Here is a 25,242-nt window from a genome sequence, read left to right as displayed (position 1 = left end):
TGAAATTTTTCTATAAAATTATTTTTATTTAGAAAGTTCAAAAGCCTCATTTTTAGTATTTTTTCAATTATTTTTGAAATATTAGTAAGAAGACTAATAGGTCGGTAGTTCTCAGGTTTTGACAGATCACCAGATTTGGGAATTGGCCCTAGAAAGATTCACATGACTACCATGCCCCATCTAGATTTCATACATATTATAGATATAATAATATATATATATATATATATATATATATATATATATATATATATATATATATATATATATATATATATATATATATATATATATATATATATATATATATATATATATATATATATATATATATATATATATATATATATATATATATATATATATATATATATATATATATATATATATATATATATATATATATATATATATATATATATATATATATATATATATATATATATATATATATATATATATATATATATATATATATATATATATATATATATATATATATATATATATATATATATATATATATATATATATATATATATATATATATATATATATATATATATATATATATATATATATATATATATATATATATATATATATATATATATATATATATATATATATATATATATATATATATATATATATATATATATATATATATATATATATATATATATATATATATATATATATATATATATATATATATATATATATATATATATATATATATATATATATATATATATATATATATATATATATATATATATATATATATATATATATATATATATATATATATATATATATATATATATATATATATATATATATATATATATATATATATATATATATATATATATATATATATATATATATATATATATATATATATATATATATATATATATATATATATATATATATATATATATATATATATATATATATATATATATATATATATATATATATATATATATATATATATATATATATATATATATATATATATATATATATATATATATATATATATATATATATATATATATATATATATATATATATATATATATATATATATATATATATATATATATATATATATATATATATATATATATATATATATATATATATATATATATATATATATATATATATATATATATATATATATATATATATATATATATATATATATATATATATATATATATATATATATATATATATATATATATACTCACGTCAAATTATGTAAAACTCATTTAATTATAGTTTTATTAAATTCTTACAGTATTATTTCGTATAATTTACCAATTTATTGTCAGAGTCATTCGTCAACTGCCTACCAATGTTTACTACCTTATTTTCAATAATTAGGTTAGAGTGAATTGCGCCAAAATTGATGACAAGCCTTATCTGTCAGCTGTTGATACTGCCGGCTACTGTGCTACTGTGATATCTCTATATTGTCTGTTTTCATTTTAAAACTAACTCAAGCTTGTTCATTTCTGCAACCCCTGTTTATTTTCTGTTTATCTGCTTTAATTTTATAGTCTTCCCGTTTAACGTAATTTTTTGTCATTTTCTGTGTTTTTCGAACCTCTGTGTCTAATTTAAATATTAAAACCGCGTGGAAAAATTCCCATTGGTGGACTTTTCCTTATTAGGCACAGGATTGGTTCTTGCCCAAATCACGTGGTTCTTCTTCTCAGAAGAAGACCAGGTGATTTCCTCTTTTTGGGAAGAAGAGACACTTGCCTTCTGAGAATCGAATTATCAGGACCCGTTTAATTTGTCCTATTAAAATTAATGTTTAAATGGTTTCTCTTCTTGTTAAATGTAATATATCCAGTGTGTTAAATGTGTAGCTCCTCTGTAGTCTTGTGCTCTTAAATTAAATTGGAAGGCAAGTTCAATTTGTATAAGCTTATTCCTGAGGAAGAATTGTGAAACTAAATCCTGGGTGTCGCCATTCCACGCCAGATCTTCAAGTGAAATAAAATTATTAAGTGAATTGGGGCCCCACGATCGAGTTGGTGAGCGAAAAATACTTATTCTATCCAATCAGTGAATTGAGAAAGCTACAATTTTCTATCAATTAATTATTGTGAAAGAGTGCAGGACTATATCCTCCTATAATACCGTGTAACCCCTATTAAAATCCTAATTGCACTATATTACCAAGAACATTCATATTATTATCTCATATCAAGAACATTTATTACCAAATTTTGAAAACTCTATTATTCCAATTTGTCAATTATTTAATTAATTATTATTATTTGATTCTTAACGATTATAATTCATCAATAAATTTGCATAATTGTTAACCAGTTTCAGTAATTTCTCTAATTAGATCCTGCTCAGTTCGGTCTATAATTACCATATTGGTTTTCCTCTGTAGGAATTATTTCAGGTATTGGAATATCAATATTGAATTTACTTGTTATTCATAAGAAATAAATTACATTCGCTGTGCTCGGGTTTGAATTGCCTGGAGATATTGGTAGGCTATCACGCCTGATTCTCAGGCAGTTTATATCAGAGTACGGCGGAAATATTATTTCTTGTGGAATTGTAGGATATTCTGGACGGGTGTAGGCAGCTCTGCCGGCTGATTTTTTATCCGAATTACAGGTGTTAAGCGTCCAGAGGCTCTTGCGAATCCACAAGATTGGCGCCCGAACACAAGACGGTGAAGGAGAGGGAGCTTATTTCATCTTAATAATCATAAATTTATTTCAGAGATCGACTTATCTACGCTTGAGAGGGAGCAGAAATATAAATATTTCTTTTCAGTGGAGTCGTGGGTCGCCTAGCCATCAATACTCTGTTCAATATTGTTGTTCAATTTTATTTCTTAATAATTATTGATCGAATTGAGCAGGTATTTTTTGTTGCACTAATGGGGGCTACACGGTGTTACTCTGATGTATTAATCCCTGAAATGAACAAGCTTGAGGTAGTCGATTTATTTATTAATTTGTGATTGTTCATACACTGGATATTATTTTGATTGTGTTGAATTTTATGTTGATCATTACGGTATATTATATTGTAGAGTATTATTGTATTCTAAAACGTATTATTGTCGCGATTTTGTCTTGCTTTGAAGTTGTGGGAATTAGTCAGCGGTATTAATTCTTCAGAACTACAAGATAATTTGCACTGACCTGATTCTGTTATTCCAATTTGCGCGCACCACTATCATTCACTCACTATTTTTCACTTATTGGATTTCGTCTACACTTCACTTTTTGGGAGAATCATGGCAAACCCCGCCACGGAACTGGATGGGTCTACCACATTGTTTACACCGGCAGATCCTGTCTCACCCGAAGCTCCTCCAAAACCGGCAACCAGCGCGACTTCAGTTGACTTTGAGCGCGGCATTCGAGAGCGTTTGTCATCGACTCAGCTAGAGGAAAGTCAGCCAATACTTAATTCGGTGCAATCATCACCAATCGCCAACGTCGATCGGCGCGAGGTAGATCGTCAAACGTCTTCCAATGATGTCGTTGCTGCTGAGTTGGAGACCAAACAGCCGCAGGGGCTGCCATATCTACCACCTGGGACGATCGAAACCATACTTGAAGTTTTCAAGACCACTGCTGCTGGAATAGAAAAGAAATTAGAAGAAACCGGCAATAGATTGGACAAGAAAATAGAAGAAACAAGTAATAGTTTGGACAAGAAAATAGAAGAAACCAGTAATAGATTGGACAAGAAAGTGGAAGAAATGACCGCAAACTTTTTGCAACTCAAAAGTAACGTTGAGGATTTACATCGAAAAATGGATGAAAAACAAATTGAAGCTAAGAATTATACAAATGAACAAATACAAACGGTGAGAAGTGAATTTGGTGAAAGAATTCTAAACCAACACCGGGAAAATACTGAAGCAAATGGTGAATTGGAGAGCAAGATTACCCAGGCCAATGCTAAGCTAGCTCAGAATGATGTGAGGTTAGGTGAATTGGAGGCTCAGCAAACAAATCACACGGCCCAAATAAACCAGCTGAGAGCAGATGTCACACAGAATTCAGCTGAAACTTTAAATCCCGAAGTAATTAAGGGATTGAAAACTCAGCTAGATCAAACTAAAGCCGAGTGTCTACAAATAAAGAATAGTTTGGCTAACGTTTCTGGTGGTAATAATCATAATACTGGACAAATCTTGTCATCTTTACCAATATTTGATGATACTGAGTGCACCATTCAACCACGGGCATTCATTCAGCATTTGCAGGCTATTGATTCCGTTACTACTATACCATGGATTACGTGGAGAATGCATCTTTTACTATGTCTACAGAAAGAACCACTGATACACTTCAGAAGTCGCATTACTGAATTCAACTCGTTAAAGGATTTTATTGACAACTTCTTAGCTACTTTTTGGTCTCCTGCAAGACAGAGAAATTTATTGTCTCACATCATTACATGCAGATATGACAAGCAGAATACGGGGCTGTCCATGAGTGCCTTTTCAGCCCACATTCGCTATTTGAACAATCTGATGGATAATCCAATCGAGAATGGAAATTTGATCGAAATATTAATTGGGAAGTTACCTTATTCCATTCAGACGGCATTAAGCTCGCAAAGTTTTGAATCCTATGACAAGTTTGAGGCTTGTTTGAGTCGAGTACAGAGTGTAGACGATAAATTTGGTTCACGGAATTTCAAAACAAACCATCAGAAGGATGAGAGGTTAGGTGTTGTCGTGAATGAAGTTGAAACTCCTCATCGTAATTATAATCGAGGCAGTCAACCGAGTCGACCTCAAAATAATAGCCGTGGATTTGGAGATAATCATCGGAGAAATTATAATGAGGGAAGTTCATTTATTCCAAATAAATCAGTCGACTCAACTACAACTCCAGAACAAAACATAAACAGAAGCGATGATGTCACTCAACCGCAGCCATCTGTATCAACAACCAGTTCGTCGCCCAACCAACAATCCCAGTCCAACAAAAAGCAGTTCCATTCTAATAATCAGAAGGGAAATAATTCTCAGCGTCGTAATAACAATAATTGACAACCAGTTTCGACTGTCTCTGGCATCAATCATCATAAAAACGAGACAGTCAGAAAAAAAGTTATTCCGATCGTAGGAGTAACCGACCGTGAGGTGCTGCAGTCTGGCGGAAAAAATTCACACTGCTCCCAACCACGTGACAGCGGTAAATCCAGTCATGAAGAAGAGAAAAATCTGCCTGCTCGTATTGCGTCAGCTAGTAGTGACAGTTTGCGGGTTCTGCCCCACGAGGCTACTAGTAGTGATGGTTTGCGGGTTCTGCCTCCCGAAGCTGATAGAGTTCCCCATCCAAGTGTTAATAACAGGAAGGCGAGACCTACTGAATTGGTCTTTACAAATGAATTCAAAAATAAAGACAACTCCAATTTAAATCCAATATCTTCACCCATTATTCTCGAAAGTTACACCATTTTCCGAGAGGATGTCATAGATGATTTGTTAGATGATGAAGCTCCACAGGTCCATAAGGATAACCATGGACAATATCAAGCCTATCTGGATATAGAATTGTATGGTCTGAAATGTAGAGCTATGATAGACACCGGATCACAGTGTTGTCTTATTCAAGGAGATTTCTTTGCACAAATACAGAGTCTGACACAAGTACCTCTCTTACCACTTACTACTACATTTATTAGAGGCATCAGTCAAGGAAAGCGTATCAGAGCATCAACCCAATGCCTGTTGGATGTTGAAATAGATGGCATTTCCTTTCCACATGCCTTTCTTGTTCTACCAGTAAAATGTCCGCTCTTAATTATTGGGACAGACTTCTTGAAATATTTCCAATGCATCATCAACTTGAAGCGTATGTGTATTACCATTCACCACAATGAGGAAGAGGAAGTTTCAGTGACTGTTCCCTTACTGTTAGAATCACATAGCGGCGAAGTTAAGACAACATTCTGGACTCAGGTTACCAGTGACTTTGTTCCTCGTAGTGCTAGTATGCATGAAGTTGAAGAGAAAATGTGTGAATTCAACATGCTCATGAGCGATAAGAAGGCAAGAGTAATTGATGAAACCGACAAACATTTCTCCATTCTACTAGAAAATATGCAACAACAACCTACCTGGTCTCCAGATTTGAAGGAGAAAGTTCTGGCTGTACTACAGAGAAATCGTCAAGTTTTTTCCGAGTTACCTGGGAAAGCTACCCACTTTACCTGCAAGTTGGAGGTGAAGCCTCATAAGATGTACTTCCACAAATCCTACCCAATACCATTTGCCAAGCGACTGGCAGCTGACAAGGAGATCCAACGCATGGAAGATATGGGAATCATTGAACCATCCACTTCACCATATAGTCTTCCTCTAGTCTGCGTCTCCAAAAAGGATGGGTCGGTACGCCTTTGTCTTGATGCCAGGGCCCTCAACAGTGTATTGGAGAATGATCGCGAAAGTCCTGCTCAAATTGATCATCTGCTTCAGACCTTTCATGAGAAGAAAATTTATTCAACAGTAGATCTCTCCAGTGGGTATTGGCAGCTTGAGGTAGAACCAGAGTCAAGAGACTACTTGTCTTTCATCTATAATGGGCGCAACCTACGCTTCACAAGACTAGCATTTGGGATCCGCAATGCAATGGCATTATTTATAAAATGTTTGAGGAGTGCCGTTGGAGAAGATATAACCGAATTCTGTACCCTATATGTCGATGATGGCATCATTTCATCCCAAAACATTGAGGAACATTGCGAACATCTCAACATTGTCTTCCAGAGGCTCATCAAGTGTGGCATGACCCTTCGACCCTCCAAATGTGATCTGTTCAAAGAAAGAGTCAAGTTTTTGGGTCACATCATTACACCTGAAGGCATCATCCAGGATGAAGATAAACTGAAGGCTCTTGAAGACTTTCCCTCGCCTAATAATCGTAGACAGCTGCAAAAGTTTCTGGGATTCCTGCAATTTTATCGCAGATTCAGTCAACAGTTGTCACATTATACGGCACAGCTAAGCCATGTGTTATCTGCATCCAAGCCCTGGAAATGGGGAGTAAATGAGGAACAAATCTTTAAAGAAATAAAAAAGCAATTTCTAAATACTGTTATGTTGAAACACCCTGATATGAGTGAGCCATTTCATATCAATGTGGATGCATCACATTACGCAGTAGGAGCCGAGATTTTTCAGTTGGATTCAGAAGGAAACAAAGGTGTTATTGCATTTTTTAGTAAAACCTTGAACCAGGCACAAAGGCGTTATTCTGTGACAGAGAAGGAACTTCTCAGTATAGTTCTTGTATGCCTCAAATACCGAACCTTGCTGCTGGGTCACCAAATCTACATCAACACAGATCATCGTGCCTTGACCTTCTTCAAAACAGCAAAACTCACCAATAATCGTCTATCCCGATGGTTCCTAGCCTTGCAGGAGTTCAATATCGAGATGACACACCTTCCTGGAAAATACAACCAAACTGCAGATTTCCTATCAAGAGAAGTGGATACCACCTACCAGAATGAGCAAACATTTACCTGCTACCTGTTGAATCCTCATCAAAGCGTGCCTTTCCCAAAGGAATACAACCAATAGAGGATATTCCACTTCTGTCTCTCCAGAAACTGCAGGAGGCTCAGGCTAAAGATAGAAAGATGGCCGATATCTACAGACAGTTGAAGGATCATCCCAACACTAACCATGGGCATTTTGCATTCTACAAGCTTCACCAAGATGTATTATTCCATCGGTCTCAACCAGACTCCTTCAACTGGAAGGTGGCAGTGCCAGAAGAATTAGCTGAAGATGTCATCAAAGAAATGCATGAGCGACTAGGGCATTTTGGAGCTAAGAAGATTTTGAAGGCTCTTAAGGATGTTTGTGTCTTCAACAACATGCATCGTCGAGTCACCCGTGTAACTACTTCTTGTGATACATGCCAGAAAACAAAACATGAACATGCACGTCTCCGAGGTGAAATGCTACCCATCCTGCCAGAGAATCCACTAGATCTACTCTCCACAGACATCTATGGCCCTCTACCACGTGGCATAGGACAGAAGAGATTTGTGTTTGTTGTAAAAGATGTCTTCTCAAAGTATACAATGTTCTTTGCTATTGGCAAGATTACGGGAGAGAAATTGGCTCAGTGCATAACTCAGGGGTGGATGGACAGAGTTGGTAAACCTCACAAGGTACTGGCTGACAATGCCACCTACTTTCGCAGTAACAAATGGCGAGAAATTCTGGAAAGAGAGGGGATTGAATTATCATTTACATCCAGCTACAGCCCCAGTGGTAATCCAGTTGAGCGTAAGATGTCAGAAATTTCACGGTTCATGCGAGCATACTGCAAAACAGCTCATCAACATTGGGTAAAATATTTACCATTTCTGGAGTACTGCCTTAATCACTCGTACAGTGATGTGACGGGATGCACCCCCCATGAAGCAATTTTCAAAACCAAAAGTAACAACTTCTTGAAAGAACTAGTTTCTTTTCCCAATGAGACCACTACATCACCAATACCTACTGTGCAACTAATCCGGCAGAATCTTGCTAGAGCTGCAGCAAGCCGGAAAAAGTACCATGATCGGCGTATCAAGTCTCACAAGTATGAAGTCGGACAGGAGGTATTGCTGAAAACACACTGGTCATCTGATGCTCTTGGAAAATTAACAAAGAAATTTTTTCACTTATTCACGGGTCCCTACCTTGTAAAGAAGGTCTCTAACCGAAACACTGTTCTACTTCAAAACCCAACTACTAATGAAAATTTGGGATGGACCAATGTGCTTAATGTCAGGATACAAAGCCTATGCCAGCATATTTTCTAAAATTAATGTATAATTGAGGCATAAATCAAATGTACTCACGTCAAATTATGTAAAACTCATTTAATTATAGTTTTATTAAATTCTTACAGTATTATTTCGTATAATTTACCAATTTATTGTCAGAGTCATTCGTCAACTGCCTACCAATGTTTACTACCTTATTTTCAATAATTAGGTTAGAGTGAATTGCGCCAAAATTGATGACAAGCCTTATCTGTCAGCTGTTGATACTGCCGGCTACTGTGCTACTGTGATATCTCTATATTGTCTGTTTTCATTTTAAAACTAACTCAAGCTTGTTCATTTCTGCAACCCCTGTTTATTTTCTGTTTATCTGCTTTAATTTTATAGTCTTCCCGTTTAACGTAATTTTTTGTCATTTTCTGTGTTTTTCGAACCTCTGTGTCTAATTTAAATATTAAAACCGCGTGGAAAAATTCCCATTGGTGGACTTTTCCTTATTAGGCACAGGATTGGTTCTTGCCCAAATCACGTGGTTCTTCTTCTCAGAAGAAGACCAGGTGATTTCCTCTTTTTGGGAAGAAGAGACACTTGCCTTCTGAGAATCGAATTATCAGGACCCGTTTAATTTGTCCTATTAAAATTAATGTTTAAATGGTTTCTCTTCTTGTTAAATGTAATATATCCAGTGTGTTAAATGTGTAGCTCCTCTGTAGTCTTGTGCTCTTAAATTAAATTGGAAGGCAAGTTCAATTTGTATAAGCTTATTCCTGAGGAAGAATTGTGAAACTAAATCCTGGGTGTCGCCATTCCACGCCAGATCTTCAAGTGAAATAAAATTATTAAGTGAATTGGGGCCCCACGATCGAGTTGGTGAGCGAAAAATACTTATTCTATCCAATCAGTGAATTGAGAAAGCTACAATTTTCTATCAATTAATTATTGTGAAAGAGTGCAGGACTATATCCTCCTATAATACCGTGTAACCCCTATTAAAATCCTAATTGCACTATATTACCAAGAACATTCATATTATTATCTCATATCAAGAACATTTATTACCAATTTTGAAAACTCTATTATTCCAATTTGTCAATTATTTAATTAATTATTATTATTTGATTCTTAACGATTATAATTCATCAATAAATTTGCATAATTGTTAACCAGTTTCAGTAATTTCTCTAATTAGATCCTGCTCAGTTCGGTCTATAATTACCATATTGGTTTTCCTCTGTAGGAATTATTTCAGGTATTGGAATATCAATATTGAATTTACTTGTTATTCATAAGAAATAAATTACATTCGCTGTGCTCGGGTTTGAATTGCCTGGAGATATTGGTAGGCTATCACGCCTGATTCTCAGGCAGTTTATATCAGAGTACGGCGGAAATATTATTTCTTGTGGAATTGTAGGATATTCTGGACGGGTGTAGGCAGCTCTGCCGGCTGATTTTTTATCCGAATTACAGGTGTTAAGCGTCCAGAGGCTCTTGCGATCACAATATATATATGATAGTATTATATATATATATATATATATATATATATATATATATATATATATATATATATATATAGAACTGGATGGGTCTACCACATTGTTTACACCGGCAGATCCTGTCTCACCCGAAGCTCCTCCAAAACCGGCAACCAGCGCGACTTCAGTTGACTTTGAGCGCGGCATTCGAGAGCGTTTGTCATCGACTCAGCTAGAGGAAAGTCAGCCAATACTTAATTCGGTGCAATCATCACCAATCGCCAACGTCGATCGGCGCGAGGTAGATCGTCAAACGTCTTCCAATGATGTCGTTGCTGCTGAGTTGGAGACCAAACAGCCGCAGGGGCTGCCATATCTACCACCTGGGACGATCGAAACCATACTTGAAGTTTTCAAGACCACTGCTGCTGGAATAGAAAAGAAATTAGAAGAAACCGGCAATAGATTGGACAAGAAAATAGAAGAAACAAGTAATAGTTTGGACAAGAAAATAGAAGAAACCAGTAATAGATTGGACAAGAAAGTGGAAGAAATGACCGCAAACTTTTTGCAACTCAAAAGTAACGTTGAGGATTTACATCGAAAAATGGATGAAAAACAAATTGAAGCTAAGAATTATACAAATGAACAAATACAAACGGTGAGAAGTGAATTTGGTGAAAGAATTCTAAACCAACACCGGGAAAATACTGAAGCAAATGGTGAATTGGAGAGCAAGATTACCCAGGCCAATGCTAAGCTAGCTCAGAATGATGTGAGGTTAGGTGAATTGGAGGCTCAGCAAACAAATCACACGGCCCAAATAAACCAGCTGAGAGCAGATGTCACACAGAATTCAGCTGAAACTTTAAATCCCGAAGTAATTAAGGGATTGAAAACTCAGCTAGATCAAACTAAAGCCGAGTGTCTACAAATAAAGAATAGTTTGGCTAACGTTTCTGGTGGTAATAATCATAATACTGGACAAATCTTGTCATCTTTACCAATATTTGATGATACTGAGTGCACCATTCAACCACGGGCATTCATTCAGCATTTGCAGGCTATTGATTCCGTTACTACTATACCATGGATTACGTGGAGAATGCATCTTTTACTATGTCTACAGAAAGAACCACTGATACACTTCAGAAGTCGCATTACTGAATTCAACTCGTTAAAGGATTTTATTGACAACTTCTTAGCTACTTTTTGGTCTCCTGCAAGACAGAGAAATTTATTGTCTCACATCATTACATGCAGATATGACAAGCAGAATACGGGGCTGTCCATGAGTGCCTTTTCAGCCCACATTCGCTATTTGAACAATCTGATGGATAATCCAATCGAGAATGGAAATTTGATCGAAATATTAATTGGGAAGTTACCTTATTCCATTCAGACGGCATTAAGCTCGCAAAGTTTTGAATCCTATGACAAGTTTGAGGCTTGTTTGAGTCGAGTACAGAGTGTAGACGATAAATTTGGTTCACGGAATTTCAAAACAAACCATCAGAAGGATGAGAGGTTAGGTGTTGTCGTGAATGAAGTTGAAACTCCTCATCGTAATTATAATCGAGGCAGTCAACCGAGTCGACCTCAAAATAATAGCCGTGGATTTGGAGATAATCATCGGAGAAATTATAATGAGGGAAGTTCATTTATTCCAAATAAATCAGTCGACTCAACTACAACTCCAGAACAAAACATAAACAGAAGCGATGACGTCACTCAACCGCAGCCATCTGTATCAACAACCAGTTCGTCGCCCAACCAACAATCTCAGTCCAACAAAAAGCAGTTCCATTCTAATAATCAGAAGGGAAATAATTCTCAGCGTCGTAATAACAATAATTGACAACCAGTTTCGACTGTCTCTGGCATCAATCATCATAAAAACGAGACAGTCAGAAAAAAAGTTATTCCGATCGTAGGAGTAACCGACCGTGAGGTGCTGCAGTCTGGCGGAAAAAAATTCACACTGCTCCCAACCACGTGACAGCGGTAAATCCAGTCATGAAGAAGAGAAAAATCTGCCTGCTCGTATTGCGTCAGCTAGTAGTGACAGTTTGCGGGTTCTGCCCCACGAGGCTACTAGTAGTGATGGTTTGCGGGTTCTGCCTCCCGAAGCTGATAGAGTTCCCCATCCAAGTGTTAATAACAGGAAGGCGAGACCTACTGAATTGGTCTTTACAAATGAATTCAAAAATAAAGACAACTCCAATTTAAATCCAATATCTTCACCCATTATTCTCGAAAGTTACACCATTTTCCGAGAGGATGTCATAGATGATTTGTTAGATGATGAAGCTCCACAGGTCCATAAGGATAACCATGGACAATATCAAGCCTATCTGGATATAGAATTGTATGGTCTGAAATGTAGAGCTATGATAGACACCGGATCACAGTGTTGTCTTATTCAAGGAGATTTCTTTGCACTATCATTACTGTTTAGTATCTTTTGTTGAGTACCTATTTACTTCCACTCTCAATCTAATTTCAATTCCCATCTCAAATTAAATGTTATTCAATAGCTGTTGCATTACATAAATGTTCTATGTAGTTTGATGTTCACCCATCAAATAAAAAAATATTGGAGCAGTACCGTAACTTGATACGAACTCCAACTCCAAGCAATAAACATTTCGGCTAAATGAAGTATGAAGTATATATGACGGCCTGAAAGTATAGTAGGCTTAGTGGGCCTAATGAAGTATACAATGATAAAGATTAGGCTTATATCAATCACAGGTAACCTAGTATTATTTTCCATTGGCGACTAAACAGTGAGATTCACATCAAACTGCCAGCTTTATTCGAATGAGAAGCACCAATGTTATCTTGAGGAGATGCCTATTGGTTGGAGTGAGTCTCACTATAGTGTATATTCAGTATTGTTGAGTGATGACGTAGCGACAAACGATATGAGATCTAAATATCATAGATCTCCACAACATTGGAGAGGATTGATTTAATTTTCGGAACAAAATATTTTAAATTAATATTATTTATTTTACAGTTTTGAGTACTAAGTAGAAAGAAGTATCAATTCGGTTCTTAATCTTTCTAAATTCAAAGTTAATTGTTTCAAGTGTTTGTGTTTTGTTTCAATGTGGAAATTAGCGAAGAATTGGAAAGTCGATCATAACCTTCATTTGGATAATTTATTTTGTGAAATTTGGATAAAAAGAAGTGTTGGACTGTAGTCTGTTTCTTAGTCCTTAAGTTGATTGTAAATTATAAATGAAAAAAAATAAATATTGAAATTATTTTAAATGTTTTGTTAATTTTATACTTGGAAATTCACAGTCTTTTTATAAGTTGATACCTACTACTTGGATATTCACAAAATGAAGGTAATTCGGTGGGGGAATCCAGTAACATACTGTACTTTTTGTGAGTAGTATCTTGTTTACTTGTAACTTGTCGTTTTATACTTTTGTGGATATTTTGTATAAATTTATGAAATTAGTGAATAAATTTGATTTGATTTGAACAAGTATAATAGATTAGTGGAGAAAATACAGACTATTTTGACACTTTACTGGAAGTTTCAGTCTTTTTATCAGTTGATACTTGAAATTCACAAATAAAATCTAATGGAAATATCAGGACTATTATTTATAAATTCCTGGATAAAAAAATTATACAGACTCTTTTGACGCTTTTCTGGAAGAGCGATGTAATCTGTCCTTGTCTGATTGTATGCACCAATTCCCTGGCTGCATGGTGCGGGGAAACCAGCTCAACACAATTGATAAACCGATACAGTTTCTGGAAAATGCAAAAAACAATTTTAAACATAGGAAATTAAAGCTCTATGTGTTATCATCAATATACCATGAACAATATCATTACCTTTAAGCACAGGTACCACTTTCATGTAACAAACCAAATCTTGATTTTAAGAAATTCACAAGCTTGTGCTATTCATTATTTCAATTTGTTATTAATACTTGAAATACCCTCATTTGAAATTTGTGAAATTTCAAACATTGGAATTGATTAAATCGGATTAGGGAAAAGGGAAAAGTTAAAAATGAGAAAATACAAAAATAATACATTTCCATCTGATAACTCAATGATTACAATAGTATACTTGAGATCGAGTTGTTATTTGAATTTGAATTTTCAAATAAGTAGATTATTTGTTACGGTACAATAGTATGCTTGAAATCAAAGTGGTTGCATTATTTCGATTTGAATTTTTTACTTATTAGTAGTTTTGGGGAATATATTCTAGGAATGAATATAAATAATTATGATCATGCAATTATTGAAATGCTAATTCATATTGATTGAAAACGACTAGACAGTAGACTGTCTTGTACTGTCTAGAAACAGTTCAACAGAGATTGATAATGGTGTAACAACCTGAACTAGAATCTCAATAAACCAGTGGTCTTGACAATATCGACGAGTTATTTTCATTTAATAAGATTACTCATCGGAACATCACCGTCACATCAACACAGAATGCTTATTAATAGACATATTTTTCAAAATATTGCTAGTATTTATATTGTCAATTAATCATGAATAGAAATATGAACAGAAATCCAATTGAAATTAGTATGCTTTCAACTTGTTAAAACATATCAACAGGCTAATTGGAATATTACTTTGGATTTCTGTTGAATAATTAAAAGTTCGGTACGATATTCTGTTTTTTCTGAATTGACTAGTACCCTCACCCTCCTTTCTCTTCTCTCCAAATTATATTAAAATATTATGTCTTATATATTTTCTATATGCTAAATATTCATTTTTTAGGCTGACCTGGCTGAAAAACATGATATTTCTGCTGCGCCAAATGGTTCCTTTTGGTTTATGCCTGAGAATAGGCAGAGTGTATCTGTAGAAGAGGTGTTCGGCCAGAAGAATAAGGCACCCAACAACCATACCCAGTCCCAAAAGCAGGAAAACACCTGAAAAATCATGGAAAATTAAAGAAAAAATGCTAATAAAATTACACAGTTGACAGTTCTACAACATCAATGTAAACAATATAATTTACACAGAAAGTTCTCAGTTGTTTGTTTAGAGAAATTTCTTTAACTTTGTTGTAGTTCAGACACTGTGCTATTTGTAAATATTTGAAAAAACACTTACTTCTCTTGGATTATTTAGGAATGCATTCACTCCTGAGGAGGAGCTTCGTCAGCCTGATCAGCTTCATGAGACTTAATTATTTTGTTGCTTTCCATTGTATTGTTTGTATTTTTCTCTGTAATGAATTTATATTTAAGGTGGAATCCGAACCACAAAACTCACCAGCAACCGCCGCCACACCCAACGGTCGAGGCTGAGCCATTTCAGTTGCCAATTTGAAACACGGCAGACCTCCGTACCATTTCTCTTGTAAAATGTCCATGTAGCCATTGCTCGAGTACTTGGCCATCACTGCTGATATGCTATCCTGGATAACACATAAATAAAACTGAACTAGAGCAAAAATTTATAATCAGTTGGGAATAAATGATTTAATAATCTTAGCTAGTACCTACAAGGAGTGAGGGATAAATCAAGAACATAATATTAAATCTCTGTATTATTTATTTATTCATTTATTTTAAACAATGTGGGAGCATACAGAAAAATCCCAAAAATTGCTCCCCAATAAGAAAAAATTACAATAATCACTTTACAAAGAAATTGAAAATTGAGAGAAAGAAACAAGGATATAGTTATTTGTGCAACTAGTGCGCAAAGTGACAGTTTGCTGCACCGAAAGAAACGTTTACGCCCGAGCCGTAGGCGAGGGCGGAATGGTTTCTTGAGTGCAGCAGAGGAACTTTGCGCACGTATTTCACATTAAGTTTTTCCTACAGTTACCATTGAATATGAAAAGTGGGTAATTATGGGTAAATTGCCTGAAATCCATCAAATGTTTTTCTGTGTAATTTTATTATTAATAAAAACCATAATCCTAAAATCCTAAAGTCCTCGTTGTCGTGGTTACAATATATAATGAATAATAATTAGCGCGTTGTGCTTGGTTGCACCTCTGCTCACTATAGCAGCCACAGCAGTCACTGTTACCAACTTCATTTTGATTTTGCTGCACTGTTGCTCCATATAACCTACTAAGTATTTTGCGTTGCCATGTTGCAAATCTGGAGTGCAGAATAAAAAAAGTCAACTACTTAATATGCTACTCTATGTAAGTTGATGAGGTCTAGCGTGGGAAAAATAGGTGTCTACATTGGGTGAAGCTCATGTAAGCACCTTCTTGAACTGACTGGGATTCTTTTATGAAAAAGGTCTTAGTAATGCTATGGTGATTATAAAGATTCATCATGAGGTTGATTGGAGAATTGAAGTGACTACAGTATTGGAGTTGCATTGGGGAGGAAGAAATTTGAAGCTGGAACGCCGTGAAACTGAAGACACAAATATATTCAGCAATGAAAGGAGGTAGGTTGATCGAACACGGTTGTTCAATATATTATATATAGGAACAAAAGCAATTCACAGCTCCTAGATGCTTCCAGGGATTGAATATCAAATATGGTTCTTAGGTTAGCTGTGGGAAAATTGAAAGGACAGTATAATAGGTAACAATTGAAAAATATGCTGTAGATGTGGAGTGAATGAATAAAAAAATAACCAGTTTATTTGTTCAAGAGCGTTGGCTCATACAAATTGGTTGCACATTCACGTCAATTCAAAAGTAACAATGGAAAAGTAATACTGTAACATACATAATTCCTCGAAATGAATAAATGAATAACAACATATAGACAATAAATCTTATATGATAAATAAATAATATTTGATATGAAAAGGTGTAGATATAGCTAGAATATTTAAACACATACCATAAGAGAAACATAAATCTTCGAAATAAATAAATTGGAAAGTAGATGTGGAGTATAAAAACACTAATCTCAGGTTTTTCTAAATAGCACACAGAAGAAAGTTCTTCAAAAATTGCTTCAAAAATTGATAATTAATTAGAAGTCAATAAAAAAATGAAAGTTAGTGGAACGAATAAGGAATCATTCTAGAACATTGATCATCTCTAGCCCATCTATGGTATCGTATATGAAATAAATTGAACATGCCAAGAATAATGCTAATATGCTCTCTTTTATAATTGAAATAGAATCTCAATGAGCGTATGAGAAGAGAAATAAATATAAATCATTAGAATTAGAGACTCAGTAGCCCAGTTGCACAAGAGCCTGTTGAATATTAAACATTATTAAATGTCACAAGAACCGATCAGAGAAGGTTTCTTCAACAAGAAAGCTTATAAAGCTTAAAAAGATATATTAATAAATATGTAAGAACAATATGAAATCTTGTAGTACCCTTTTTTTTATTTAAAATATTACAACGACTAGTTTCGACCATAAATTAGGTCATTTTCAAAAAAAGGTTACTACACGTTTTCATATTGTTCTTATTAATTTGAAAAAAGTAGCCCATTCAAGTGAAGTGTTTTTATAATAAATGTGTTTATTAATAAGAAAGATCCTCTGATTGATTCTCGTGGAATCCAATCACGGTTAAAATTCAAAAGGCTTTTGTATATTATATAATATAAAAATGTTGCAAATAAGAGAAATAAGAAGTATGGCAGGAGTGCTTTCCTGGATGACTCATTTTTTCAAATTGAAATATAAGGAAAATTATATTTCAACCTTTGTACTATTGGTGCCATGAAAAGGAGTGGAAAATATAAAAATCTTTTGAAACTGTGAGAGATATAGAGTGGGGTACCGTATGTGGAACATGTAGAAAATGTACAAACTTCAGTGAGGTCCACGTTATAATGGCAGTGGAGAAAGAAAGGAGAAAAACATTGCCGATTCTCTTTCTTGTCATGCCTTCTGCAGATGATAGCTGATGAGGTTCATTGATGTTATATTAACGGTTCATTCTCGTTTAAAATAATCAATTTTATTTTATCAAACAAGAAATTATATTTTTCAATAATTTCATAATGCATTTTCATAATTAACATGAAATGTTTTGTTAATTAATATTATTAATTCTACATTGTTAAAAGACGATCTGGCAACAGAGCAAAGCGAGAAAGAAATAGCGCTATCCGCTTTGTTGAATTATAGATGAGGATAGCAATACCATTGCTAATCAAACACTGCCATTATAACGTGGACCTCACTATAGTGATAATTATTCATGAAAAATAATGATTCTTCTAAATAATGGAAAATATGAAAATCATGGAAATATATATCAAAATATAGATTGGAGAGAAATTCATTATTACCCTTGAGTGGGAATCCCTTAGTCATGCCCACAGCATACGTATCCTCATTGATTGTATCACCAAATTTCTGCAACTTGCATCCGTTATCCGTCGCTCTATAATAGTCCAGAATCGGAGTATCAGCTATCAGGATATCCAGTGTCCCATTCCTGAAATTTGTGGAAAATATTCATTTATTCAGGGTTAATATTTCATTTATATAATTTGTGATTGTAGTCATTTGAATAAATGAATAAAAATTTATCACTTTAACCTAAAGAAAGAAGACTCGGAGCAGTTGATAGAAAGGTACCTCGAATACCAAAGTATTCTAGGTAGGCCTACATTAGTTGATAGTGAGTTGTTTTATTACAACTTCTTTCAATCAATATGTGAGCTCACTTAGGTACCTAATGTATTTGTACCCCCACTCTGAATTTAATGTATTACTACTACACCTGCTCTAGTACAGGGGTTTCCCATAGTTGAGTAGGTTAATTTCCGAAAAAAATCAATTTATCTATATTTGTATTAAATTTCATATATATTGTATTTTTGAATAAAATGTACATTTTATTGATTAGATTGTAGTTTGTATATTAATGCAAATAAAATTATTATTATTATTATCATTTTAAAACGATTGAATACTTGTAAAATATGAAATAACAAGTCAAATCAGTCGATGATAGGGAAATTAATAGGATAAGCTTGAAATTTCTCTATTCTTGAAACCTAATATTACAAATAACAATGTAATTTATTAAGAAAATATTCTATTTATTATTGTTTCTTGATAGCAGGCCCTTGCCGAAATTATTTTTCAAATTTGACTGAGCTCCAAAGATTCAATCTTTATTTCATCTCAATTCACTTGTAGAAAATATCATCGTATTAAAAAGTTTTTTTTTCAGTTTTCAACACATATGTCACAATTGACTCTGTATTCAGAGATGTTATAGAATTTTATTTTCCACAAAACTTGGGGTTTCAGTGGATAATGCAATGAATACATCGAAACCCTGAGCTTCTCGAAAATAGAAAATTGATCGGAAAAGACAACATATGGTTGGTTAATTATCGTGGTTTTATTTCAATATACGTTGCATGTGCACGTTTTAAAATTGAATAATTGATACTGATCAAATAGAGACAATACTCCTACATACAGTCAGAAAAAACTTTTATTGGTACTACACTTACTAGAGCTCTAGAAAACTTTTATACTTCTATTGCCTACTATAGATTGTTTATTCTGAGATACAGTGTAGACACTTGTACTGTTTCTTGTAGGCCTCTTCAAATCAAATACCTTAAAGAGGTATAGACCCTCAATGTCTATGCATTCCCAATGCTAACTTTTACTTGACATTAAAGGCTGCCATTGAAGTATTTCAGCATGAGATGCTATAGTTATTTGTGCAACTAGTGCGCAAAGTGACAGTTTGCTGCACCGAAAGAAACGTTTACGCCCGAGCCGTAGGCGAGGGCGGAATGGTTTCTTGAGTGCAGCAGAGGAACTTTGCGCACGTATTTCACATTAAGTTTTTCCTACAGTTACCATTAAATATGAAAAGTGGGTAATTATGGGTAAAATTTCCTGAAATTCATCAAATGTTTTTCTGTGTAATTTTATTATTGATAAAAACCTTCATTTATTGTCAAATTGAATAAAAATGTTGTCCTTGGTTATAATAATTATCTAATACTAATAATTAGCGCGTTGTGCTTGGTTGCACCTCTGCTCACTATAGCAGCCCAGTCACTGTTACCAACTTCATTTTGATTTTGCTGCACTGTTGCTCCATATAACCTACTAAGTATTTTGCGTTGCCATGTTGCAAATCTGGAGTGCAGAAAAATTTTTCCCGCACTAGAGCGGAAAAGTGATTCTTTGCGTTCTGTAATCAGTGCAGCAATGGCCACTTTTCAACGTAACTGTAGGAAAAATATATATTTGTAATATTACCTTTAGATTACGAAAGCTTTGGTATATAATAATCTTCCAGGTGGCCCCCTCAATGGTCGATTTCAATTCCAAGTACGACACTAGCGCTGCATGTGAGTCTATGCCTCTCTAAGGTCTCATTTGCTTCAAATATTTCATTGAATGAATAATTAACCAGCTTGATAACCTTCTAATTATTCTTCATTATGATATTTGACTATAGTGAGGTTCACGTTATAATGGCAGGCTGAAATTATTGAAAATGTAAATCTCTTGATCAATAAAATATAATATTGATTATTTTAAACGAGAATGAACAGTTACATAAATGAACTTGTATCAGCTACCGTTTATACAAGGGCATTGACAAGACAGAGGTTTGACAACGTTGTTCGCCTATCTTTCTCCACTGCCATTATAAAGTGGACCTCACTATATGGGATTGAATAGCTGAAACCATAATAATGAAGGTGAAAGGGTACAGGTTAATTATTTTCTGATTTGAAATTTCGATTTGATTCTATTTTGGAGTAGACACTTCTGATTCATCTCTCAACTCATCCTTTTTATCTATTTCACTATGTGGCCTCACAGTAGTAGAAGTAACGTATCAGAATAGTTATTTGTGCAACTAGTGCGCAAAGTGACAGTTTGCTGCACCGAAAGAAACGTTTACGCCCGAGCCGTAGGCGAGGGCGGAATGGTTTGTTGAGTGCAGCAGAGGAACTTTGCGCACGTATTTCACATTAAGTTTTTCCTACAGTTACCATTGAATATGAAAAGTGGGTAATTATGGGTAAAATTGCCTGAAATCCATCAAATGTTTTTCTGTGTAATTTTATTATTGATAAAAACCTTAATCCTAAAATCCTAAAGTCCTCGTTGTCCTTGGTTATAATATATAATGGATAATAATTAGCGCGTTGTGCTTCGTTGCACCTCTGCTCACTATAGCAGCCACAGCAGTCACTGTTACCAACTTCATTTTGATTTTGCTGCACTGTTGCTCCATATAACCTACTAAGTATTTTGCGTTGCCATGTTGCAAATCTGGAGTGCAGAAAAATTTTTCCCGCACTAGAGCGGAAAAGTGATTCTTTGCGTTCTGTAATCAGTGCAGCAATGGCCACTTTTCAACGTAACTGTAGGAAAATGTATTTTCAAATATCATTGGCATAACTTGAGAGGGAAGAAGATACTTACTTGAGATGCTTGACCCCTTCAGCGACATCGGTGACTGAATACTTCTGCACGTGGTCCCAGAGCATCTGGTTGGCCTTATGGATGTAATAGTCGGCCGCTGAAGCCTTAGGGGTCGCCACTCGTTGAGATAACAACTGAAAAAAGACCAAAATTGAATTTTAAAAAATATTAATCAATAAATAGATTGTTTTTTGTGTAATATATGTCATACAATTATTTTTTATAGAGAGATTCACGTTATATCATCAATATAAATTGTATAATATTTGGACAATTTGAAACTAAACTAGGAAATTGGAGAAGCTTTGGGCAATAGCCTGTTTTTTCTTTTCCGATCGTTGTATTGTTTTTGCTAACCTAATAAATAAATAAATATCCCCAAAGAGAAATCATTCAATAATACTATATACAGATGTCCCTCGAAAGGAGTAACAGCCGAAGATCATATAGATTCTGAGTGTGATTTGCAGCAAAAAATTTTTTTTCTTGGTTTGACGTTTTTTAACTTTCCATGAGCGCTCAAAGTTGAAAAATGTACATTCGTCGAGTTGGAAGCCAAATTTCAAACGAAGGAACAAGTTAGGTGAATGAATCTTATTTGAAATTTCTTCCTCTTTTCAACCATAGATTTAGAATTCGATTTTGACTAATTGTTTTCTAGTTATCGACGTTTTTCAAGAATATTAAAAAATCTATACCCATATCTCGAAAACTAAGGTCGATATAAGATAATTTTATTGGACATTTTTTGTTGCAAATTTCATGTTGAATCCATGGTCTTCGGCTGTTACACTTGTCGTTAGAAATTATGTTTAGAGTGTATTACCGGTAGGTATAGGCTAAAGTGAATCTTTCCCAATAATTTCATTAATTATTTACCTGAGTTCTTATACTCACACTCCGACGTGATTATAATCGACCGCGTTGCGAATAGTTATTTGTGCAACTAGTGCGCAAAGTGACAGTTTGCTGCACCGAAAGAAACGTTTACGCCCGAGCCGTAGGCGAGGGCGGAATGGTTTCTTGAGTGCAGCAGAGGAACTTTGCGCACGTATTTCACATTAAGTTTTTCCTACAGTTACCATTGAATATGAAAAGTGGGTAATTATGGGTAAAATTGCCTGAAATGCATCAAATGTTTTTCTGTGTAATTTTATTATTGATAAAAACCTTAATCCTAAAATCCTAAAGTCCTCGTTGTCCTTGGTTATAATATATAATACTAATAATTAGCGCGTTGTGCTTGGTTGCACCTCTGCTCACTATAGCAGCCACAGCAGTCACTGTTACCAACTTCATTTTGATTTTGCTGCACTGTTGCTCCATATAACCTACTAAGTATTTTGCGTTGCCATGTTGCAAATCTGGAGTGCAGAAAAATTTTTCCCGCACTAGAGCGGAAAAGTGATTCTTTGCGTTCTGTAATCAGTGCAGCAATGGCCACTTTTCAACGTAACTGTAGGAAAAGAAAATTACACATTTAAGTGTATTCATCGTTAATTTTTCAGAGTTAGTATTCAGACTCGATCCGATGATGGCAATCGCCAACCGCTTTGTAAAAGAAAATTCAAACTTCTTACCTCATCACTTTTACTTTAGTCGATTGACATTGACTAAACTCACTTTATTTCGACTTGACTCGGGTATTGACTCAAAATTACTTATTTTAGGAGATTTTTGTTGGAGTTTATGAAGTTAATACTCACACTTCGATCATGGTAATCGCCAACGGCGTTGTGGAAGAAGAGACCAGCGATGAGGGCGGCTATGTTGGCAGTGTAGCTGGCCACGAATATCACCGAAAATCCGCCCCATACGTTGATCAGGAACTTATTGGGCCAAGATTTGGGCGCCTTGAAGGCCACAAGATGGCCACACAGCAGGCCCCAGCATACCCACATGGCTGACGACATACTGTAACCATTCATAAGTTCAATTAGGTTCATTGAGAAAACGGAATTTTAGTAAAGATTTAACGAATCCTTATACTCCTTCCACAGGAGGTCACTTGATGACATATATTAAGAAAACAGACTAGAAATAACATTCTAAGATAATATCAAATAAATTATAAAATATCTAGTTATCTACAATGATGTAGATTGGTCAGAGAGTGCCTTTTCAGCCACCTTCCATACTGAGGAAGTATTTTTGAGGAGCTAGTTATTCACAGTAAACGACGTATGGATGGTTAGAGATGTTGTTAGATAACAGTACATGTTGAACTAGCATTGTTCAACGGCACCATTCACATAAAGCAATAATTATTATTCATTTGAATCATTATTTCACTAAAGCATGTACGGCATTATATTAATTATTACATTATTATGCATTTTATTTATTCCAGTTTTGGTTTCCTGGGCTGTTTTAATTTTTTTATTTCTCTGTTTTTTATCTCATGCGTTACAGGCAGTAGTTTTTGTAATGTTTAGGCAATTTTAATTAGGTACCTAGATTACCCTCACAGCTTTTTACTTTCCTTGGCCTATCACCATAGGTAAGGAAAGTATTGCTTTCCGATAAAAATTAAGGTACCCCAATTTCTAAATTTCTATACGTCTCAAGGACCCCTGAGTCCAAAAAAGTGGTTTTTGGGTATTGGTCTGTATGTGTGTGTGTGTGTGTGTGTGTGTGTGTGTGTGTGTGTGTGTGTGTGTGTGTGTGTGTACACGATATCTCATCTCCCAATTACCGGAATGACTTGAAATTTGGAACTTAAGGTCCTTACAATATAAGGATCCGACACGAACAATTTCGATCAAATGCAATTCAAGATGGCGGCTAAAATGGAGAAAATGTTGCCAAAAACAGGGTTTTTCGCGATTTTCTCCAAAACGGCTCCAACGATTTTGATCAAATTTATACCTAAAATAGTCTGGTGATCATTTTCATAACGGCAAGGAAACTTGTGTGAGTGCGCCACACCAGATTTTTATTTTTAATTTTTTTCATACAAGTTTATTTAAAATTTTTATTATTTATCATTCAATTTAATAATGTTCTTACCTAGTCAATTATACTTCGATTATTTGATCACACTACTGGATACCTGATCAGTATAATTTCCAAGATAATACTTAATTTCTACTTTTGTAATTTGTAATTTGAGGAGGAAATAAATTTATGATTATTCATTGACTATTTCAGTGCTCATTGCCAGTAGATCTGTCATTAGAACCAATTTCACTTTTCAAGATATTGGACACAATTTTTCATGCATAAGTATATCTCTTCTCTCCAAAATATTTCTCATCATAAACAATATCCATGAAGATTTGGAAATTCTCTCTCACAACGTAAACTATCTATTAGTTGGCTTGAAAATATTTTTTCAATTATTTCATCTACGTCAAGAGTATAGAATGAGTGCTGCTCCTATTGAGAGAGATTATGGTATTGATGAACCTTTTCTCTCTTCAATGAAATGACTCAAGTTAACCAGTAATACGATCACGGAGATATAATATCAGAATAGTAGAGAAATGTATGAACAAATCAATATAATAATCATTATTAGCGAAAGTTATATTACAGTAATAATTTTCAATAAATTAATTCTTAAACATCTATGT

At 34.3% G+C, this 25,242-nt stretch overlaps 2 protein-coding genes across 3 annotated transcripts in view; one reads left to right on the top strand and one right to left on the bottom strand.

Annotated features, from left to right (window-relative positions):
• Nucleotides 1-25,242, bottom strand: part of LOC111056085 — a 203,689-nt gene that overhangs the window by 8,903 nt on the left and 169,544 nt on the right. Inside the window, exons 9-15 of the mRNA XM_039440417.1 lie at nucleotides 23,374-23,581; nucleotides 21,668-21,801; nucleotides 18,538-18,686; nucleotides 15,570-15,713; nucleotides 15,075-15,223; nucleotides 13,941-14,069; nucleotides 6,774-6,976 (exon numbers count right to left, since the gene is read on the bottom strand). Of these exons, the coding sequence (XP_039296351.1) occupies nucleotides 6,774-6,976; nucleotides 13,941-14,069; nucleotides 15,075-15,223; nucleotides 15,570-15,713; nucleotides 18,538-18,686; nucleotides 21,668-21,801; nucleotides 23,374-23,581 (1,116 nt within the window). The remainder of the gene's footprint in view (nucleotides 1-6,773; nucleotides 6,977-13,940; nucleotides 14,070-15,074; nucleotides 15,224-15,569; nucleotides 15,714-18,537; nucleotides 18,687-21,667; nucleotides 21,802-23,373; nucleotides 23,582-25,242) is intronic.
• On the top strand, nucleotides 2,379-12,181 carry LOC120354072. Of its 2 annotated transcripts, none has more exons than XM_039440272.1 (2): nucleotides 2,379-3,333; nucleotides 10,413-12,181. In XM_039440272.1, the coding sequence occupies exons 1-2, from the start codon at nucleotides 3,296-3,298 to the stop codon at nucleotides 12,148-12,150; spliced, it is 1,776 nt and encodes a 591-aa protein (XP_039296206.1). In that variant the 5' UTR covers nucleotides 2,379-3,295; the 3' UTR covers nucleotides 12,151-12,181. The 2 variants fall into 2 exon arrangements, with proteins under 2 accessions (XP_039296206.1, XP_039296205.1); XM_039440271.1 differs by having other exon boundaries at nucleotides 2,379-3,350; nucleotides 10,430-12,181.

This window comes from Nilaparvata lugens, chromosome 13, assembly GCF_014356525.2.
Source record: "Nilaparvata lugens isolate BPH chromosome 13, ASM1435652v1, whole genome shotgun sequence".
Taxonomy (NCBI): Eukaryota; Metazoa; Arthropoda; class Insecta; order Hemiptera; family Delphacidae; genus Nilaparvata; species Nilaparvata lugens.
The sequence above is the reverse complement of the archived record's forward strand: the minus strand, read 5'-3'. Positions and strand labels throughout refer to the sequence as shown.